This window comes from Podarcis vaucheri (genome assembly GCF_965113315.1).
Source record: "Podarcis vaucheri genome assembly, chromosome: 12".
NCBI lineage: Eukaryota > Metazoa > Chordata > Lepidosauria > Squamata > Lacertidae > Podarcis > Podarcis vaucheri.
This window is the reverse complement of record NC_138750.1, coordinates 14,964,922-14,982,317: the sequence shown is the minus strand read 5'-3', so window position 1 is coordinate 14,982,317 and position 17,396 is coordinate 14,964,922. Positions and strand designations below refer to the sequence as shown.

At 41.1% G+C, this 17,396-nt stretch overlaps 2 protein-coding genes across 10 annotated transcripts in view; one reads left to right on the top strand and one right to left on the bottom strand.

The window, feature by feature from the left end:
* The window catches only part of CTNNB1 (catenin beta 1), a 26,619-nt gene extending 10,667 nt beyond the window's left edge, over positions 1-15,952 (top strand). For 4 of the 5 annotated variants that reach the window (XM_082193021.1, XM_082193020.1, XM_082193019.1 and 1 more), the window contains exons 2-16: positions 5,886-5,944; positions 7,082-7,309; positions 7,390-7,643; positions 7,856-8,094; positions 8,179-8,380; positions 8,998-9,142; positions 9,717-9,820; positions 10,914-11,252; positions 11,398-11,556; positions 11,976-12,095; positions 12,739-12,889; positions 12,964-13,085; positions 14,082-14,142; positions 14,740-14,960; positions 15,196-15,952. In XM_082193021.1, the coding sequence (XP_082049147.1) occupies positions 5,932-5,944; positions 7,082-7,309; positions 7,390-7,643; positions 7,856-8,094; positions 8,179-8,380; positions 8,998-9,142; positions 9,717-9,820; positions 10,914-11,252; positions 11,398-11,556; positions 11,976-12,095; positions 12,739-12,889; positions 12,964-13,085; positions 14,082-14,142; positions 14,740-14,948 (2,346 nt within the window). In that variant the 5' untranslated portion in view covers positions 5,886-5,931 and the 3' untranslated portion in view covers positions 14,949-14,960; positions 15,196-15,952. The remainder of the gene's footprint in view (positions 1-5,885; positions 5,945-7,081; positions 7,310-7,389; positions 7,644-7,855; positions 8,095-8,178; positions 8,381-8,997; positions 9,143-9,716; positions 9,821-10,913; positions 11,253-11,397; positions 11,557-11,975; positions 12,096-12,738; positions 12,890-12,963; positions 13,086-14,081; positions 14,143-14,739; positions 14,961-15,195) is intronic. The other variant, XM_082193023.1, reaches the window with a different exon arrangement.
* The window catches only part of ULK4 (unc-51 like kinase 4), a gene marked incomplete at its 3' end in the record, with an annotated part of 181,476 nt that continues 179,792 nt past the window's right edge, over positions 15,713-17,396 (bottom strand). For all 5 annotated transcript variants that reach the window (XM_082192968.1, XM_082192967.1, XM_082192970.1 and 2 more), the window contains exon 37: positions 15,713-17,396. In XM_082192968.1, the coding sequence (XP_082049094.1) occupies positions 17,315-17,396 (82 nt within the window).

Sequence of the window (17,396 nt, the reverse complement as noted above, 5' to 3'; positions counted from 1 at the left end):
GACTAGAAGCTAGGATTGTCCCTTGCTAGCAGTGCTAGAGGGTAGGTGTTTTTTTAACCTGTACTGCATTACATTTTGTGCCAGGTTGATCCTGAGCCTGAAAAGAGGCTTTAAAATAGCTTATGCCTGTTAGAATTTGCACCAGATGGGCAAGCTTCAAAGATACTGCTTTTTATGTCAAATAACACAAACACAGACAAGTGGGCTGTAACTTGTAAGGCTGTATGTACATATAAGCAGCTGCTTAATTAGTGGAATAGAAATGCAATACGTAGGGTTATTTGCGCGTAGGACAGAAGTTCAAAATTTGAGCCTGCTGTAGATGTATTAAACCACAATACCACAAACCATCAGACACCATTTCCCCTTGCACCCTAGAATAGCAGTAGCTATTCTAAAGTGGACGGCATTGCCAGTGTAGTTTTAATTTTCAAAACAGACATGTAAGCGAAAAAACCTGTTTGTTGTAACAGGTATCTCTGCCTTTGCCCCAGGAAATGGTTAAATGATAAAACTGTTTTCTTAAAAATATGGCTGTCTAATTTTATATTGACTCCTGAATTGAGAGTATTTCCAGAGCATATTTTGTATACTGCCTAGAGGTTTTTACAATCAAGTGGTATATAAATTTTGTTTAATAAAACAATAAAATAGAGCTGCTGTAGTGTAACGGATAAAGAGACTGAGTTATGAATTTGATAAGTTCCCACTTCTAAGTTGTCATCTTGCCTCTGTTATGAGCTCACTAGGTGGCCTTAAGGAAACTACTCTCTCTGCCTCAGTCCTAATCTTATGTGGAGGGAAATACTGATTATGCATTGTGAATTAAACACTTGAGCACTCTACAGAAGTTTGTTATTTGATGCTACTAGTATTGCTTATTCCATTAGTATTTTATAATTGCCTCTCCTTTGGTGAAGCTGTGTAAACACATGCTTGCATTAATATTATGGGTTGTGCTAAGAGCCCAAAAGTGCACTTAGGTACAAGTTTTTAGATAATCTGGTTGATAGGTGGCATATTGTTAGGCCTGCAGAACAAATTCATCTGCTCATCTCCCAAAATGTTTTCCACCAACATTTAGGAAGTCTGTGCTCTACTTTTAAGAAAATAAGGTTGGCAGTATAACCCAGGCTCTTTCTGTGTGTCTATGTATACACACACATATGAGCATCAAGTCTTTAATTAAGAACTTCATAGCTTGCAAAAAGCTACTGAGAAAGGGGTCTGCATATTGAACTGGCTGGTGTCCAAACCTGTCCATACGAAGAATGGGACATTGCTGTAGTCACAGATTGCCTGCCATCCATCAGACTAGTGAGTCCAATATTTTCTGCATTAAAACACACACAGCAGTACTGCTGTGTGCACCGGTTCTTTGATGCAAGTTGCTCTGCCTGTATGTCTTGTCTGGTAAAGCTTTATTAGTCAGTTTGTGTTCCATTATATGCCATCTGATACGGATTTCATTAATCAACTGTCTTGGGTTAAGAACCTGAAAGGTGCTAATATGAGCAGATTCCAGCAACTGATGAAATAGCATAAAAATATTAGTTGAGGCTATGACTCCCACATTAGAGAGCAGCATCCTTTTTGCTATAAAGTGAATACAAGTAAAACAAATGTAATTTCATTAATATATTTGCATGCATTGGGTTGCCACATGCGCCCAAGGCACGCATGTGCCCAAAGGATTTCCCCTCCTTGCTGAAACTAAGCTTTATTATAGCCAGTAGAACAGGTTGTGGCATGTACTTGGTTGCTGTGTGGCCCCCGTGACAGTTTCTGCACTTTGCAGATGTGCCCATAGGCCCTAAAATGTTGGCTACACCTGCATTAGGAGAGTTCCTAAATGTAACTGACTGCTTTGCACTGAAAGTGTTTAGGCTACTGCTTCAGTCAGGATAGCTGCCTGATCAACAACAATTTTTGTTGAGTCTTGTTAAAGTACCCTGGGCTCATCAGTTTTGATTCTTTTGAATATGCTATTAAGACTTGTAAACATTTTATTACTTGAGTTCACAACTAGATTGAAAACAATTTCAGTTTTTCTGCTGGAGAGTCTTATTTATAAGGGAACATTACAGGCATGTGCTTTTGTGACTGTAGGTTAGTGAAGTGGCTAATAAGCTGTTCATTGGAACAACTAAATTTCATCGGAGCACATTAGATTTTGAATTGTTGATTTCTGAAGCAAAACATGGATGTACATTCAGTAATAGCTAGTAAAACAGAAGGGGAAGAAACCTGTCTTAAAACCTGTTGGCTATGTTAGGGAGAAATGTGTGTATGTCGTCTCGGAAGGAAGCAAGATCTGTTTTTCTCAGGCAAAGTGTTTACTCGAGCTATCAGAAGGAAATGTTTCAAAATTGATGAATGACTATTATAGATTATATATATATTTGAGAACAGGTTATAACAATGTATACAAGCCATAGCAAAAATTGGTACCTGAAGAGGTGGTGTGTAGGGAGAAGGGATAAATGTATTTTGAAATTATAGTTATCTGTTGGAACCATACATGCAGTTCTATAATGTATACAAAATTATTTTGTACTAACCTTACTTGCACATCTGGGGTGGGGGCTGAAACAGACTGGAGCCTTAGAAAAACAAATGGATATTCATGCTAAGGAAATATGATTCCCAGACAAAGCAAAACTTCTGCAAACTTGTCTAACCCTACGGCAGAAATAATGTCTGCGTGATAGAACCAGATTTTAAATTCCTTTGAAACAGCTTGGTATTCATAGTTGTATTCATAGCAGTGATTTTGCACAGTGCACAGGACATCTCCAGAGCATCTATGTAGACACTTTGATCTCTGTTTAAACTTACAGAATAGCTGCAGTCCTCCTTCACTTGAACTACCAGACAGTTCCATGAAGGTGTGTTACACTATTAAACCACCGTTCTAGCATGTGTGACTACATCCATTATATTTCATTAACCTTGTTGGTTGGCATCCTGAAGGGTGAGCACTGAACAAGCCCAAATATAAGTAGGTCTGACCACTTCCTTCCAGATACCAGTTTCCACACTTAATGAAGCAGTGAGTGATTTCTTTTGAAGGGGGGCTCTACCCAGCACAACAGATTAGGAAAAGAAATGTTTAGCATTTAATCGCAAGCTTGCAGAACTAGTTATGCAGCAAGTAAACTAGTATTGCTTGATATGAAGCAGGAAGACTACATAGCACATTCACCAACAAGAAAATATTCAACTCTAAAAATGCTGGAGTTGTACATGTAACTCTCAACTTACGTGCCTTTTAATTTGTGCTCATTCAGTTTTACGTGCTTTGCTTAAAAAAATTAAAAGGGGCTCGGTATCCAGGAAGAAAAACTTTGGCAATCCCACCCACCACTGAACCCAATGTGTTTTGACCATGCACAGTTTTGGCCTTAGCCACTATTCCTGGAATGTAATCCCCACATAAGTTGAGAGTCACCTGTATTACAACTGAACTTAAGTTAATGGTTGCATCTCCATAAATCTCACTCCTTTGGCTTCTGTTATATGGCATACTTCCACAAATGCCAGTACAGTGGTACCTCGAGTTAAGCACTTAATTCGTTCCGTAGGTCTGTTCTTAACCTGAAACTGTTCTTAACCTGAAGCACCACTTTAGCTAATGGGGCCTCCTGCTGCTGCCGCGCCGCCAGAGCAAAATTTCTGTTCTCATCCTGAAGCAAAGTTCTTAACCTGAAGCACTATTTCTGGGTTAGCGGAGTCTGTAACCTGAAGCGTATGTAACCCGAGGTACCACTGTAGTTTTTCAAAAGGGATTGCAGGTGATAGTCTTAAATTGGTATGTGGGGGAGGGAAGGCAGCAAACAGAAGAGACACTGTTTGGCCTTTTCATCCACGACAAAGTTGAGGGCATAATTGTATCTTGCCAGAAAGCTATGTTGGTAAGTGTGTATCCAGATGTATTGGAGTATTTAGGCTTAACCCTCTTGTGATCTTTATCACTGACTCTTGTCAGTTACTACTCTTAATTCAGAGCTGGGGAATCTTTTCCACCCTGAACCAGATTGCCTTCTTGTCAGCATGTGCATGCCAGTGGTGGGCCAAGCAATAAGCACAGATTTTATCTTTTTACAGTAGGCTAGTTTATACACACACATCTTTCTATCAAGACTAGAGATGTAAAATTTTGAGATATTTTGAGGGTGGTGGGTGAGGGTGTGTGTATGCTTTTCTCACTGTTTTTTGTGGAGGGGAGAGGGAACTGAAAAAAATGCAATACTTTTAAAAAAAGCATTCTACATATTGAAAGTCAGTTTGTTACTGTAGGAACATAACATGCATTATGTATAGCTTGGTTTACTGTAGGATTATTGTGTCTCATGTATTAAAAGTACAGTTTTGTCAGAAAAAAATTTCACATTGATTTTTTTAAAAAAATAAGTTTTTATTACAGCTTAGCGTATAAGGAAGCTAGCACCTCTGCTTTTGCTAGTTTGAGGAGCAGGCAAAGTAACAATAGAAACAGGAGCCATCAACATTACAGTAAAACAAATCATTATTTTGAAAATTATCATGTCTCCTCCAATTCTCCCGCAGTTTCAAGCAAACATAAAACACTCATTTCCATAAAAATGGGGGGGGGGGACAAACCTCAATGAACACCACATGAAATTCAATTGGTCTCCTTTTCTAAGTTATCACTTTCCATTTGTTCCTTCGTATTGCAGTTCTAAAAATGGATGATTTGCTCAGATTAAACTAAGCTAGTCCAGAGGACAGGACAGAGACAGGTCCACTACCTATGTCAACAAGAAGGCCACAAACAAAGAAGGCAGTGAATCATTCTTCATTCTCTTGTGACAATGACAGTGCCCTCCAAGAGGCAGAAAGCATCTTGCTCTTACATTTTAGAGGTGTACTTTTTGTGTACAGTTTAGGATTTGTTTGTGCTCTGTGTACAGAAATATTATGATCCGATACTGTACACAGACTTGCATAAACATTTGGGGGGCCTAAATATATGCATACCTTGTCTTAAAACAATCCAGTTTTTTCTATTTTTCATAAAATTCTGTGGGGGGGGAAGCGAATTTCTCCTGCTTTTATTTACTGGGCTTTCATGTATATAATTCAGATGAAGCATTATTTGAGTTCAAGGAAATACTACCAAGTGCGAAGCAGAGCCCTTGAGGGCTGTGGCTTTGTGTGGCCTGGGCAGAGTTCTGAGGGCCAGGTAGAGAAGCCAGGAGGGCTACATTTGGCCCCTAGCCTGAGCTTCCTTATTGCTGCTCTATTTTAAAGATTTCCCTGACCTAGCAAAGATGCAACTCCTTCATTCAACTTCATAGAAACTAATCTTTAGATCATAGGTCATAGCCTAGCAGTTGCATTGTTCTCAAGGTCACCTTTGAGTTGCTGTCGCAAGGCCTCCATCACCCAATAACATTTGGGCTAGGAGTGTGGCAGTTGCTTTCTCTGCTGTAGTTCATTAACAGCAGCTCACAGTTTCCCTGCAAGGAAACACAATCTTCTAACAACAGTGTTAATGTTCACTGCACTTAAATGAGCAATAAGAAGATCCAGATGTGTAGTTTATGCCTGGGTTTGGTTTCCTTTGGAAGGAAGTAGCTGGGTGTGTATTGGTATTGTAATATTTGCATTTATTCCAAATGCTCAGGTTAAGGCACAGTTTAAACAGCTGAAGTCCACTGTTCCCACATCAAATTTCTAGAGAGGCAGTTCCTCAAATTGCTATTTGCTGACAGGGCCAAGCTCAGAGTATAGGATGGCCTACAAATATTATGCTAGTTTCTTTAGCAAAGCTATGTCTCATTACTTAGTGGAATTGTACCTTAGATCCTACTATTGAAATATATTTTATTTATTGAACTATATATTTTATTGTATTTTAGGGTCTGAAGTGCAGTAGACCACAGTTCTGGGAGCACATCAAGGATCATGGCAACCCAAGGTGTGTCTTTTGTGTAGCCATCAAGTTACTGATGGTTCATTGTGATTATTTCAACTCTGATCTTGCTGGGTGTGGGCATAAATTCTCAAGACTTAGCAAATAACAACTCTATGTGTCCAGGGAATTAAGGCTGCATGGAGTTGGCCTGTTCTGGTGGTTTCACTGGATTCTGATTTTAGGTTTACAGTGGTGCCCCGCAAGAAGAATGCCTCGCAAGACGGAAAACCTGCTAGACGAAAGGGTTTTCCGTTTTTGAGCTGCTTCGCAAGACGATTTTCCCTATGGGCTTGCTTTGCAAGACGAAAACGTCTTGCGAGTGTTCCGATTTTTTCCCCGCTCCCCCCTTTTTCTAAGCCGCTAATAGCCTTTTAGCCACTAATCCACTAAGCCTTTAGTAGCCGCTAAACCGCTAATAGTGCTAAGCCACTAATAGGGTTGCTTCGCAAGACGAAAAAAACTGCTAGACGAAGATACTCGCGGGATGGATTAATTTCGTCTTGCGAGGCACCACTGTACTTTGAACAGAAAGTGATAGAGTTGCAGGCTTCTGAGTGGGCTTGACACGACTCCAAAATTCCAGTCTTTTCTCCCTGCCCAACAGACATTTAGTTAGCCTGTACTTACAGGAAGAACAATACTGTTACAGGAAGAACAATACTGTTAATCAAATTTCAGGGTTTTTTTGTTTCTAGAATTTAATGTGTTTGTAAAACAAAAATAATGAATGGCAAGAAGAGATCAGTAAATATTTGAATGCTTATGGAACATGGCCAGTAGGCATCAGATGGAAAACTTGAATTGTGGGGCTGCAGATAAAAGCTCAGATGAAGGAGTATGAAAGTATGAGCTTGAACGGCTTGTTGAAACAAAAAGGTTTCCACAATAGTGGCGAAACAAACAGCAAGGAAGGGGTAATGTGGAATTCTCTTAAATGGGATTTCCTCGACTAAGGCTCTTGTCTCCTAACCAATAACTCTTCTGGTGTGTGATATAAAGAAGAGCCTCTCCAGGAGGTCTTAAATGGGGTGACCATTATAAACGCGTAGTGTAGATAACTTGTATTTGTCCAAATCCAGGATTTTGCCAAAATGACGTGTAATGTTGAAGCAAACTCATTGTTAACCTTATCTCTTGCAGCTGACTTGATGGAGTTGGACATGGCAATGGAGCCAGATAGAAAAGCAGCTGTCAGCCACTGGCAGCAACAATCATACCTGGATTCTGGTATCCACTCTGGTGCCACAACAACGGCTCCCTCTCTGAGTGGCAAGGGAAACCCTGAGGAGGAAGATGTTGATACCACCCAAGTTCTATATGAGTGGGAACAGGGATTCTCTCAGTCCTTCACTCAGGAACAGGTTGCTGGTAAGTACAGTCTTATTACCTAAATAACCGCCTACTTCCTTGTTAGTCAAGTTGTTAAAAAAGGCTTGCTCCTGTTCCAGATATTGATGGACAGTATGCTATGACGAGAGCACAGAGGGTGCGTGCTGCCATGTTCCCAGAAACATTGGACGAAGGCATGCAGATCCCATCAACACAGTTTGATGCTGCTCACCCAACAAATGTGCAACGCCTGGCTGAACCATCCCAGATGTTAAAACATGCTGTGGTTAACTTGATAAACTACCAAGATGATGCAGAACTTGCAACTCGGGCCATCCCAGAACTGACCAAACTCTTGAACGATGAGGACCAGGTAATGTACATGTAATTATTGGCGTGTAAGTAATGAGTCTTTTTCCATGAGCCCCACAAGGGACACTTCGAGTTGGACTGTGCTGTTTCACATGGAAATTGTGCCTCCAACATTCATAGTTTTCCTGTGTTGAAAGTGTTTTAGTGATCTTTTCATACCTTGAAAAGTTCATGAACATCAAAACAAGTAACTCTTTCAAATGCCTTTTGTAGGTGGTGGTGAACAAGGCTGCAGTTATGGTTCATCAGTTGTCCAAAAAGGAAGCCTCTCGCCATGCGATAATGCGCTCTCCTCAAATGGTTTCTGCCATTGTGCGTACTATGCAGAATACAAATGATGTGGAAACAGCCCGTTGTACTGCGGGTACACTACACAACCTCTCTCATCACCGTGAAGGCTTGCTGGCAATCTTCAAATCAGGAGGGATTCCTGCTCTTGTTAAGATGCTTGGGTATGTAGATCGTTGACATGACACACCTTTCCAACATCTGTCAGCCTTGGACTGGAGGTTTGCTAACCTAAACTTTCTTCATAGTTCTCCCGTGGATTCTGTGCTCTTCTACGCCATTACTACTCTGCATAATCTTCTCTTGCATCAAGAAGGCGCCAAAATGGCTGTTCGTCTAGCTGGTGGTTTGCAGAAAATGGTTGCCTTGCTCAACAAGACAAATGTTAAGTTTTTGGCCATCACAACAGACTGCCTGCAGATTCTTGCATATGGCAACCAAGAAAGCAAGGTAACTATCGAAACATTTTAAAGTGTTTTGCGTATGCAAAGGACAAATAGTACTGTATTTACTCAAATGTAACACGTACCTTTTTTGGCCAAATCACGATGCAAAAATTAGGGTGCGCATTAGATTTGCGCAAATGTAAATGAGTCTGGCAGCTCAGAAACACAAGCAGTAAACAGAGGAAGAAACACCTTCCATAGTTCTTTTAGTGATCAAGAACCCAATATGTCTATGCAGGCAGGGAATGACACAAATGTCAAAAGAGCCCACATGGCACAGTGGTTAGTGTTGGGCTGGCGAAACCAGGCTCAAATTGCCACAGCCATCAAAAGCCAACTTGGTGACTTGCTGCATCTTCCAAGGGTCTTCTTTGTGGGGCACCCAGAAGGTCTTACTGTTAGATGTTCTTCTTCCGTATTTCTTTAATTTTAGCTGCCCCTATCCATGGATTTTTAAATTAAATTTATTGCAAAGTTGGTTGTCCCTCACCCTGGTATCTATATAGATGAAAGGCAGGTTATAAATATTTTAAATAAATAGTTATTAGGAGTAAAGGTAGGATATAAATGAAATGAGTAATTACTGCTTTGTTTTTTATTTTATTTTTAAACTTTTTGCAGCTTATCATTCTGGCCAGTGGTGGACCCCAGGCTCTAGTAAACATAATGAGGACCTACACCTATGAGAAACTACTGTGGACCACAAGTAGAGTGCTAAAGGTGCTGTCAGTCTGCTCTAGTAACAAACCGGCAATTGTAGAGGCTGGTAAGTATCTTTTTTATGGCAACACCATCACATTTTGTGTTGCCTCTGTGCCAAAGCTTATGGATATGGGAGGTGTTTCAAATCAATTGGAATGCTTCGTGTTTAGACAATTATTGCTAGATAGTACTTTTAACTAAAGTGCCACATAGAAGTAAAACAAAAGTTAGATGATGCCATGCCACTTTAAAATGGGTTTCATTTCCCAACTACTGTATAATTAGAGACCTCATGACTTTCTAAACTGGTGGATAGGTTAATGTGTCTGAATCCTGAAGAGGTAATAAAATTAGAAGTACACTGTGATTCTGGCCGTGTGTGTGTGTGAGAGAGAGAGAGAGAGAGTAAGAGAGAGAGAGAGAGAATGTGTCCTCATTCAGTGGCTTAAAACTTAGCTCTGAAATGAAACATGGTTGTCAGAAGAGTTAGATGGTTTAAAAGTGAGGAAAATTCAGAACAGCAATCTGGCACATGTGTGGTACTTTTAAGTGAAAGACTGAATGTCCCATGTAAAGACTTGAGGTTGGAAGAAGGATACATGATGATGTGAAACCTAATATACCTAAATGTTCTTTAGGTGGAATGCAGGCTTTGGGACTCCACCTTACAGATCCAAGCCAGCGGCTTGTTCAGAATTGTCTCTGGACTCTTAGAAATCTTTCGGATGCTGCAACTAAGCAGGTAAGGAACAAGAACTTTAAAGGTTATCATAAACGCCAAAGCTATAAAGTGTTCTCAAGTGTCAAGCTAGGTTGATAAAAGTCACCATGAATAAACGGAGGAGCATGCATGAGCCTGAACCGTGCATGCTCCTTGCAGTAAACCATGGGTTGCATGTTGCCTGGCCCCTGAATTACAGAGCCATGAGACTAGTATTGAAGCATAGGGATGCTATGCTGATTAACACAAGATAGAGGCATATTGCAACAACCATTTGTTAGTGGGGGCATGGAAGAGATGATCTAAGAAATAATGATGTTGTGTCCAGGTGAGGAATTCTTATGACAGACTGAAATGAGTGAGGAAGAATTTGAGGTGCCTGGCTTTCTTCCTCATTTTTACAATGTTTTTATTTAAAATTATATGCTGTCCTTTAATGAAGCATATTCCAGGCTAGTGTAAATTAAATTAAATTCTGCCTATGGATATGCAAATACTTCCCCAGGATTGTTTTAAATCAAATGTGGGAAATATATAGAAAGAGATGAAGAGAGATGCTTTCTAATGATTGCACTGCTGATTCAGCCAATACTCTTGCCTCATCCCATATTTTGGATGAGCTGTTCATGTTTCTGTTTTTCAAAGTGCCAGTTCTACATGTTAAACTCTTAAGGGTTCACTTATTCCCCCCTCAATTTTAGCCTTGGAGAGGGTTAGTTACATGCTAATGAGAATGTGGTAGGTGGACCTGTGCTTTTCATCTGTACCCTTAGTTGGAGAACAAATCGTCATTGGGAAGAACGCTAGTCACCTCTGGGAAAACATTTAGTTGTGGGCTTGATCAAAAGGGCCTTTTTAAGGCTTCCCATTGTATAAGCAGATGCTACAGGAGGAAGAAAGTTTCTGGTAATCAGTGTTGCTAGAATGGATCTACCTTGGTCCTTTTCATTGTTGTGTACTTTGCTGAGAAGCCCTCCCTTTAAATTTCCTATCTGGATTAATACAACCCACAGATAGGAAGGTGAGATAGTAAAAGTAGCTCTTACAGAAACTTGGCATTAATAAGCAGCCAGGTACAAAGAAGCTGGTGTTAATGCATGCTCTCTTCTTACAGGAAGGTATGGAGGGTCTACTGGGAACCCTTGTGCAGCTATTAGGGTCAGACGACATCAACGTTGTAACCTGTGCAGCTGGTATCCTGTCTAACCTTACTTGCAACAACTACAAGAATAAAATGATGGTGTGCCAAGTGGGTGGCATTGAGGCTCTTGTGCGTACAGTTCTCCGGGCTGGTGACAGGGAAGATATCACCGAGCCAGCTATCTGTGCGCTCCGTCACCTCACTAGTCGGCACCAAGAAGCTGAGATGGCGCAGAATGCAGTGCGTCTCCATTATGGACTTCCAGTGGTGGTTAAACTCCTGCATCCGCCATCTCACTGGCCTCTTATCAAGGTAACAGAATTCAAAGTATAATCCTGTCTTCGAGGGTGGGAGAGGACGGAGGGAATCCAGTTGGACTTTCAAATGCTGAAGCGAGGTTTTTGAGTGCCTTGCAGGATGTCTTAAAACTTTCTAACGGCCTTCCTTGTAATTTCAGGCTACCGTTGGTCTGATCCGCAATCTTGCTCTCTGTCCAGCAAATCATGCTCCATTGCGCGAACAAGGTGCTATTCCAAGACTAGTCCAGCTGCTGGTTAGAGCACATCAAGACACCCAACGCCGTACGTCAATGGGTGGCACACAGCAACAGTTTGTGGTATGTGACTCTTAATGAAGAATGGCAGAAATAAGTGCAGCAGGATCTCCTTTGTCTAACCAAAAGCTTCAAATAATGCAACTACTTGTCTTGCTTTTCCTGCTATTGTGTTAAAATACTGTAGGCGGCTTACTGCTGAGGCTGATTCTGTAATGGCAGACAGGAAGAACTTACTGGTAGACGTCTGTAAGTGTTCACTAAACTTATTGCCATACCTGCTATTCAGGGAGGGATACATTATTCCACTATAAAGGTGGTTTTAACTCTTATCTCTGCACTTGCAAAACTTGACTGCTCACTGAAAAAGCACTACAAATATGCTGATGCAGACTAGGTATCAAAGGCATGTTTGATTTGTCAGGATTTCTGTAACTAACCTGTGTAGTAATTAACCCCCCCCCCCAATGTTTCTTGTGCAGGAGGGCGTTCGTATGGAAGAAATAGTTGAAGGCTGCACTGGAGCCCTTCATATTCTGGCTAGAGATGTCCACAATCGAATTGTAATTAGGGGTCTAAACACCATTCCACTATTTGTGCAGGTAGGTAAAGTTCCTGAGCAAGAAAATACTTGGAAGAGTTGTGATCTTATGGAAGAGTGTGGGAAACAATTTTTAGAAACTGCCCAGTTATTTTCTAGCTGCAGTCTTATCTGAGCACAGTATTGGCAGAGTTTTAGTCAATATACTATATATTTGCATAGAAATAAATAATTTGGCATTGTGTGCAGAATTTGGCTTCTGCCAAATGTGGTTGAAAATGTGATGGTATGGTGCCCAGGAGTCTATAAAACTGAGGAGGGTCACTACATTCATGTAGTAATGTGCCCACTGCCCAGAAAAATAGGGGCTGGATATTTACCTTTGCTCACTTTCAGGACCATCAGACTCGCTGTAATTTTCCAGAAAAAAATAAATAAGGGAAGGCATCTGGTCCAATTAGTCGAGGTGTCAGTGGCCTTGGAACCCAGCTTGTACCAGACATCACACGTGCACTGAATTCGCGATCTAGTCCTCATTAGTGAAAGTTGAATTTCTTACCAGAAAGTAGTGTTTGATTACCTAGAGGCCTGCAGGAACCAAACTTTGGTCAAGGCCTAAAGAAGGTTTTTCTTGACAATGCTTGTAGTTTGTGCTCAAACAGCATACTTTACAATGTCTGTCCTGCTTGATGTTTCCCTTCTAGCTGTTGTATTCCCCTATCGAGAACATCCAGAGAGTGGCTGCAGGTGTACTGTGTGAATTGGCTCAGGACAAAGAAGCAGCGGAGGCAATTGAAGCAGAGGGAGCTACAGCACCACTGACGGAACTTCTTCATTCTAGGAATGAGGGTGTGGGTAAGTGGAGGAAGAGAGAATTGGGCTTGGTGGTATTTGGATTCCTCTTCTAAAACTCCCTTCTCCTTGAACAGCGACATACGCAGCTGCAGTGTTGTTTAGGATGTCCGAAGATAAACCACAAGATTATAAGAAACGGCTTTCGGTCGAACTGACGAGCTCCCTCTTCAGGACTGAACCAATGGCTTGGAATGAGGTCAGTTAAACGGCTAGATACACAGCTAACAGTATTCCTTTAATCATGGAGTTGAAAGGGACCCCGAATGTCATCTAGTTCAAACCTGCAGTGCAAGAATCCTGCCCCTGGGTGGGCTCGAACCACCAACCTCCTGGTTAACAGCCAGACACGCTGGCCCATGGCACCATATGCCCGCAAACAATAACATTAAGCTTGGACTTTTGCAGTGGGTTTCGGAGCAGTTTTCAAATAAAGGCCATTAGTTCTGTTCCTAAACTTTTCTGTGATGTGAGTGAGCCTTTGGATTCCTAAATGCTGTTCAATGTTGCTAGATCACTAATGGACATGGGTGGCGCTGTGGGTTAAACCACAGAGCCTAGGGCTTGCCAATCAGAAGGTCAGCGGTTCGAATCCCCGCAACGGGGTGAACTCCTGTCGTTAGGTCCCTGCTCCTGCCCACCTAGCAGTTTGAAAGCACATCAAAGTGCAAGTAGACAAATAGGTACCACTCCGGCAGGAAGGTAAACTGCATTTCTGTGCACTGCTCTGGTTTCGCCAGAAGCGGCTTGGTCATGCTGGCCACATGACCCGGAAGCTGTGCGCTGGCTCCCTCAGCCAGTAAAGCGAGATGAGCGCCACAACCCCAGAGACATCCGCGACTGGGCCTAAGGGTCAGGGGTTGCTTTACCTTTTTAATGGCAAATTAACGGAAACCATATAATGTTCCTGTTAAACACCTGATTGTCGCATACACTAGAAGTGTCCCAATATTAAAGTTTCTATTAATGAGACTATTGCAGAGGACTCTGCCTTGGTATGGCAACTTGGTCTGCTTCCTATGTGCTAGCTACATAGAAAAATAGCTGGAGCTGACTGTTGTGTACTTCTAACCAAATCAGTGCAGGCATATATAACATTAAGTAACTCTTTGAACAAATTCATAGATGATGGGTGCTTCTGGAATTAATTTCCTGCCTCTGCTGAGAGACTTAATTCTTTGCATATTCCCTACAGACTGCAGATCTGGGACTTGATATTGGTGCCCAAGGAGAACCTCTTGGCTATCGCCCAGATGGTATGTATCAATTGCAGTAAAGCCAAATATACTTAGAATGCCTTTAAGAATACATTAAGATGGTAGCATCTTAACTGAACCTTTGTGATTTGCGCTGTTCCGTGGAACAATGCCACTCAAAACACGCGTTGAGCAGCCTCTGTGTGAGAGCACCTCACCAAGTCATTCTAGATCAATTGCCTCATATTCAAATGCTACGAAAGTTCCCTGTTGTAAAGCGTTTTTGTATATAAAAATGTGCTGGTTGTGTAAATATAGACACATCTGTTTTATGGGCAGGTAAAAAGCAAGCTATAAGCGTTTCTAGTTGCATATTTAAAAGTCTGCATTTCAGTTGTGTGCACTGTAACAGTATTGCTGTTCTGGGTTTTCAGCAGTATGCAGACTAATGGCTTGGCTGGAACTTGCTTTATGCTTCTGATAGTAGCATGCTAATGACTTGCCATTTTGTCCGTACAACTTCCGGGCTAGAAAATGTGACTTCAGTGTGGCTGGGTTATGGAATCTCACCCACTGATGTTTGGAGCTTCTGGTGCGCCTAACATGTTAACATGCTTTTCCCCCCCTTCTCCCCTCTGCCATCCTTAACTTTCTTAGATCCTAGCTACCGTTCTTTCCACTCTGGAGGATACGGTCAGGATGCCTTGGGTATGGACCCAATGATGGAACATGACATGGGGGGCCACCACCCTGGTGCTGACTACCCAGTTGATGGGCTGCCAGATCTAGGACATGCCCAGGACCTTATGGATGGGCTGCCTCCAGGTGACAGTAATCAGTTGGCCTGGTTCGATACTGACCTGTAAATCGTCCTTTAGGTAAGAAGCTCCACCTACCTACCAATCTGAGAATTTGGCTGGCAGGGAGGGAACAGCTTTGGGTTGGTTCGTGTTGGTCACAGACGCGCGTTTCAAAATTGCAGTGTCTGCTTTCAACCTAACTCATGATTACGGTCTGTCAGAGTGATTTACTTAGGTGTGTCATGATGCAGTTCTAACCTGAGTAACCATTCCTGTTGTTTAACCCTGATTTATTTTTTTCCCTCCTACACAGCTGTATTGCCTGAATGATCTTGCATTGTGATTGGCCTGTAGAGTTGCTGAGAGGGCTCGAGGGGTGGGCTAGTATCTCAGAAAGTGCCTGACACACTAACCAAGCTGAGTTTCCTATGGGAACAACTGAAGTAAACTTTTTGTTCTGGTCCTTTTGGTCGAGGAGTAACAAATGGATTTGGAGAGTGACTCACGAAACGAAGAATGCACAAGAATGAATATCACAAGATGGAATTTATCAAACTCTAGCCTTGCTTGTTTAAAACTTTTTTTAATTTTTAAATCTCTTGTAATGGTACTGACCTTGCTTGCTTTTAAAGTAGTTTTCTTTTTTTGCAGTAACTGTAGGGTTTCTAAGTCTCTGTGTTTTTAAGTTATAGTGAACCTGCTACAGCAATTTCTGATTTTTAAGGATCGAGTAATGGTGTAGAACACTAATTCATAATCACTCTAATCGTATTCTGAAAAGTGTAACATTGTGTAGCCTTTTTGTATAAAAATTAGACAAATAGAAATGGTCCAATTAGTTTCCTTTTTAATATGCTTAAAATAAGCAGGTGGATCTATTTCATGTTTTTGATCAAAAACTTATCTGGAGATGTCTGGGTAGGGGCCAGTAAGAACTGTTGTATGGAACCTTGTATTGGACAGTTTACCAGTTGCCTTTTATCCAAAGTTATTGTAGCCTGCTGTGATACAGATGCTTCATGAGAACAGTTATACAAATGGTTCAAAATTAAAGTAAACTTTTAAATTCACTTTGCTGTGTTATTTCAGTTATTCTCTATGAACGAATTTTGCTGAAATGCAAAATGCTAGGGTGGGAGGTATGAACTTCCATCTTTTGATATTTTCATGTAATGCCATTTGCAGTGCAGTCCTGTGCCTTGGTACCACGTGCTCAAAGGGGTTTTTACTTCCTACTAAATTTGTCCAGGATTATAGATGCATTACAGGATCTTAACATTTCTAATCTCAGATAAAATGTAACTGAGAAGTTTTATAGATGCAGAAAAAGCAACATTTCAGAAATTGCCACTTTGAAGTTGGCCATATTCCTCTTTGAGTATTATTCCAGGTTTGTTACAAAATCCAGAAAACATCCATCTAATACAGTATCTATGGCAAGGGATACAGAGAAGTGTCTTGTGATAGTTGCCTCAGGCAACTTCCAATTTTTAAAGGTCAAAAATAGCATCTTGGATTCACTTTGTAACCAGTGAGTAATGTTTCCTTATGTGTTGGCAAATTAGGAAACATCTCTCATTAATTTCATATATAGACTGGGATAACAATACCTATGCAAAAGGCCTTCAGTAGGTGTGCCAAAAGGTCAGTAGACAGCGCCTATCTGATAAGTAACAAGCCACTCACCCACAGTTCCTCCCATCTTGAGCATAAGTTTCCTGGGGGGGAAAGAGCTTTTAAATTGACTTGTGTTTGAGCAAAGATCATTGTGTAACATTACTAATGGAAACACATGCAAATTTAAAATTATACAGGATTTGGCTTAACTGGTAGTGATTGTACATTGTTATGCTGCCAGGATATCTGTTGGCTGCCTACTTACTTTATTACCAACACACCATTAACTTGCTTCGTTTTCTAAATGGCTTGATTAAACGGTTGAAGCTAAGGGGAAATGTGTAGGCAGCAGGGCTCCTAGGTAAGCCGTTTTTTTAAAAACTACCCATCTTCTAATACTCCTAGTGCCCCTCTAGTATGACTAATGAAAACGAAGTTTGGAGCTAGGCAACTGCAGGTGTGCATTATTCCTGTTCCTCCCCCACTTGCAATAGTCCCTTATATTTGGAACAGCAAAAGACACAAGACTCTTCAACAATCTCATATTTTGTGCTCTCAGCAGAAAGGTAGGAGAGCTAACGCTGTTGTCTATGTGAGCATTTGGTGAGAAAAGATGGTTCTGCAATTAATGGGGCTCATTATATTACACACATAAAACAGGGTTTTTTTAATATTTCGGTTGAATCTAGATATAATTCAGAGCAGTGGAAGCTGATTCCAGTTACTCATCACAGCCTTTAGAAAAAAGACAAATGATAGCGTAAATAAAAATTCTCATTACTCTCACTTAAGTTATTTCTAAAGCAACAACTGTCTTAGCTGAATGAGCCTTGATAGTGTTCAATTTTCTTGAGGATTTCATTTGCCAAGGAAGCAATTGCCATATCAGCGTGGAAG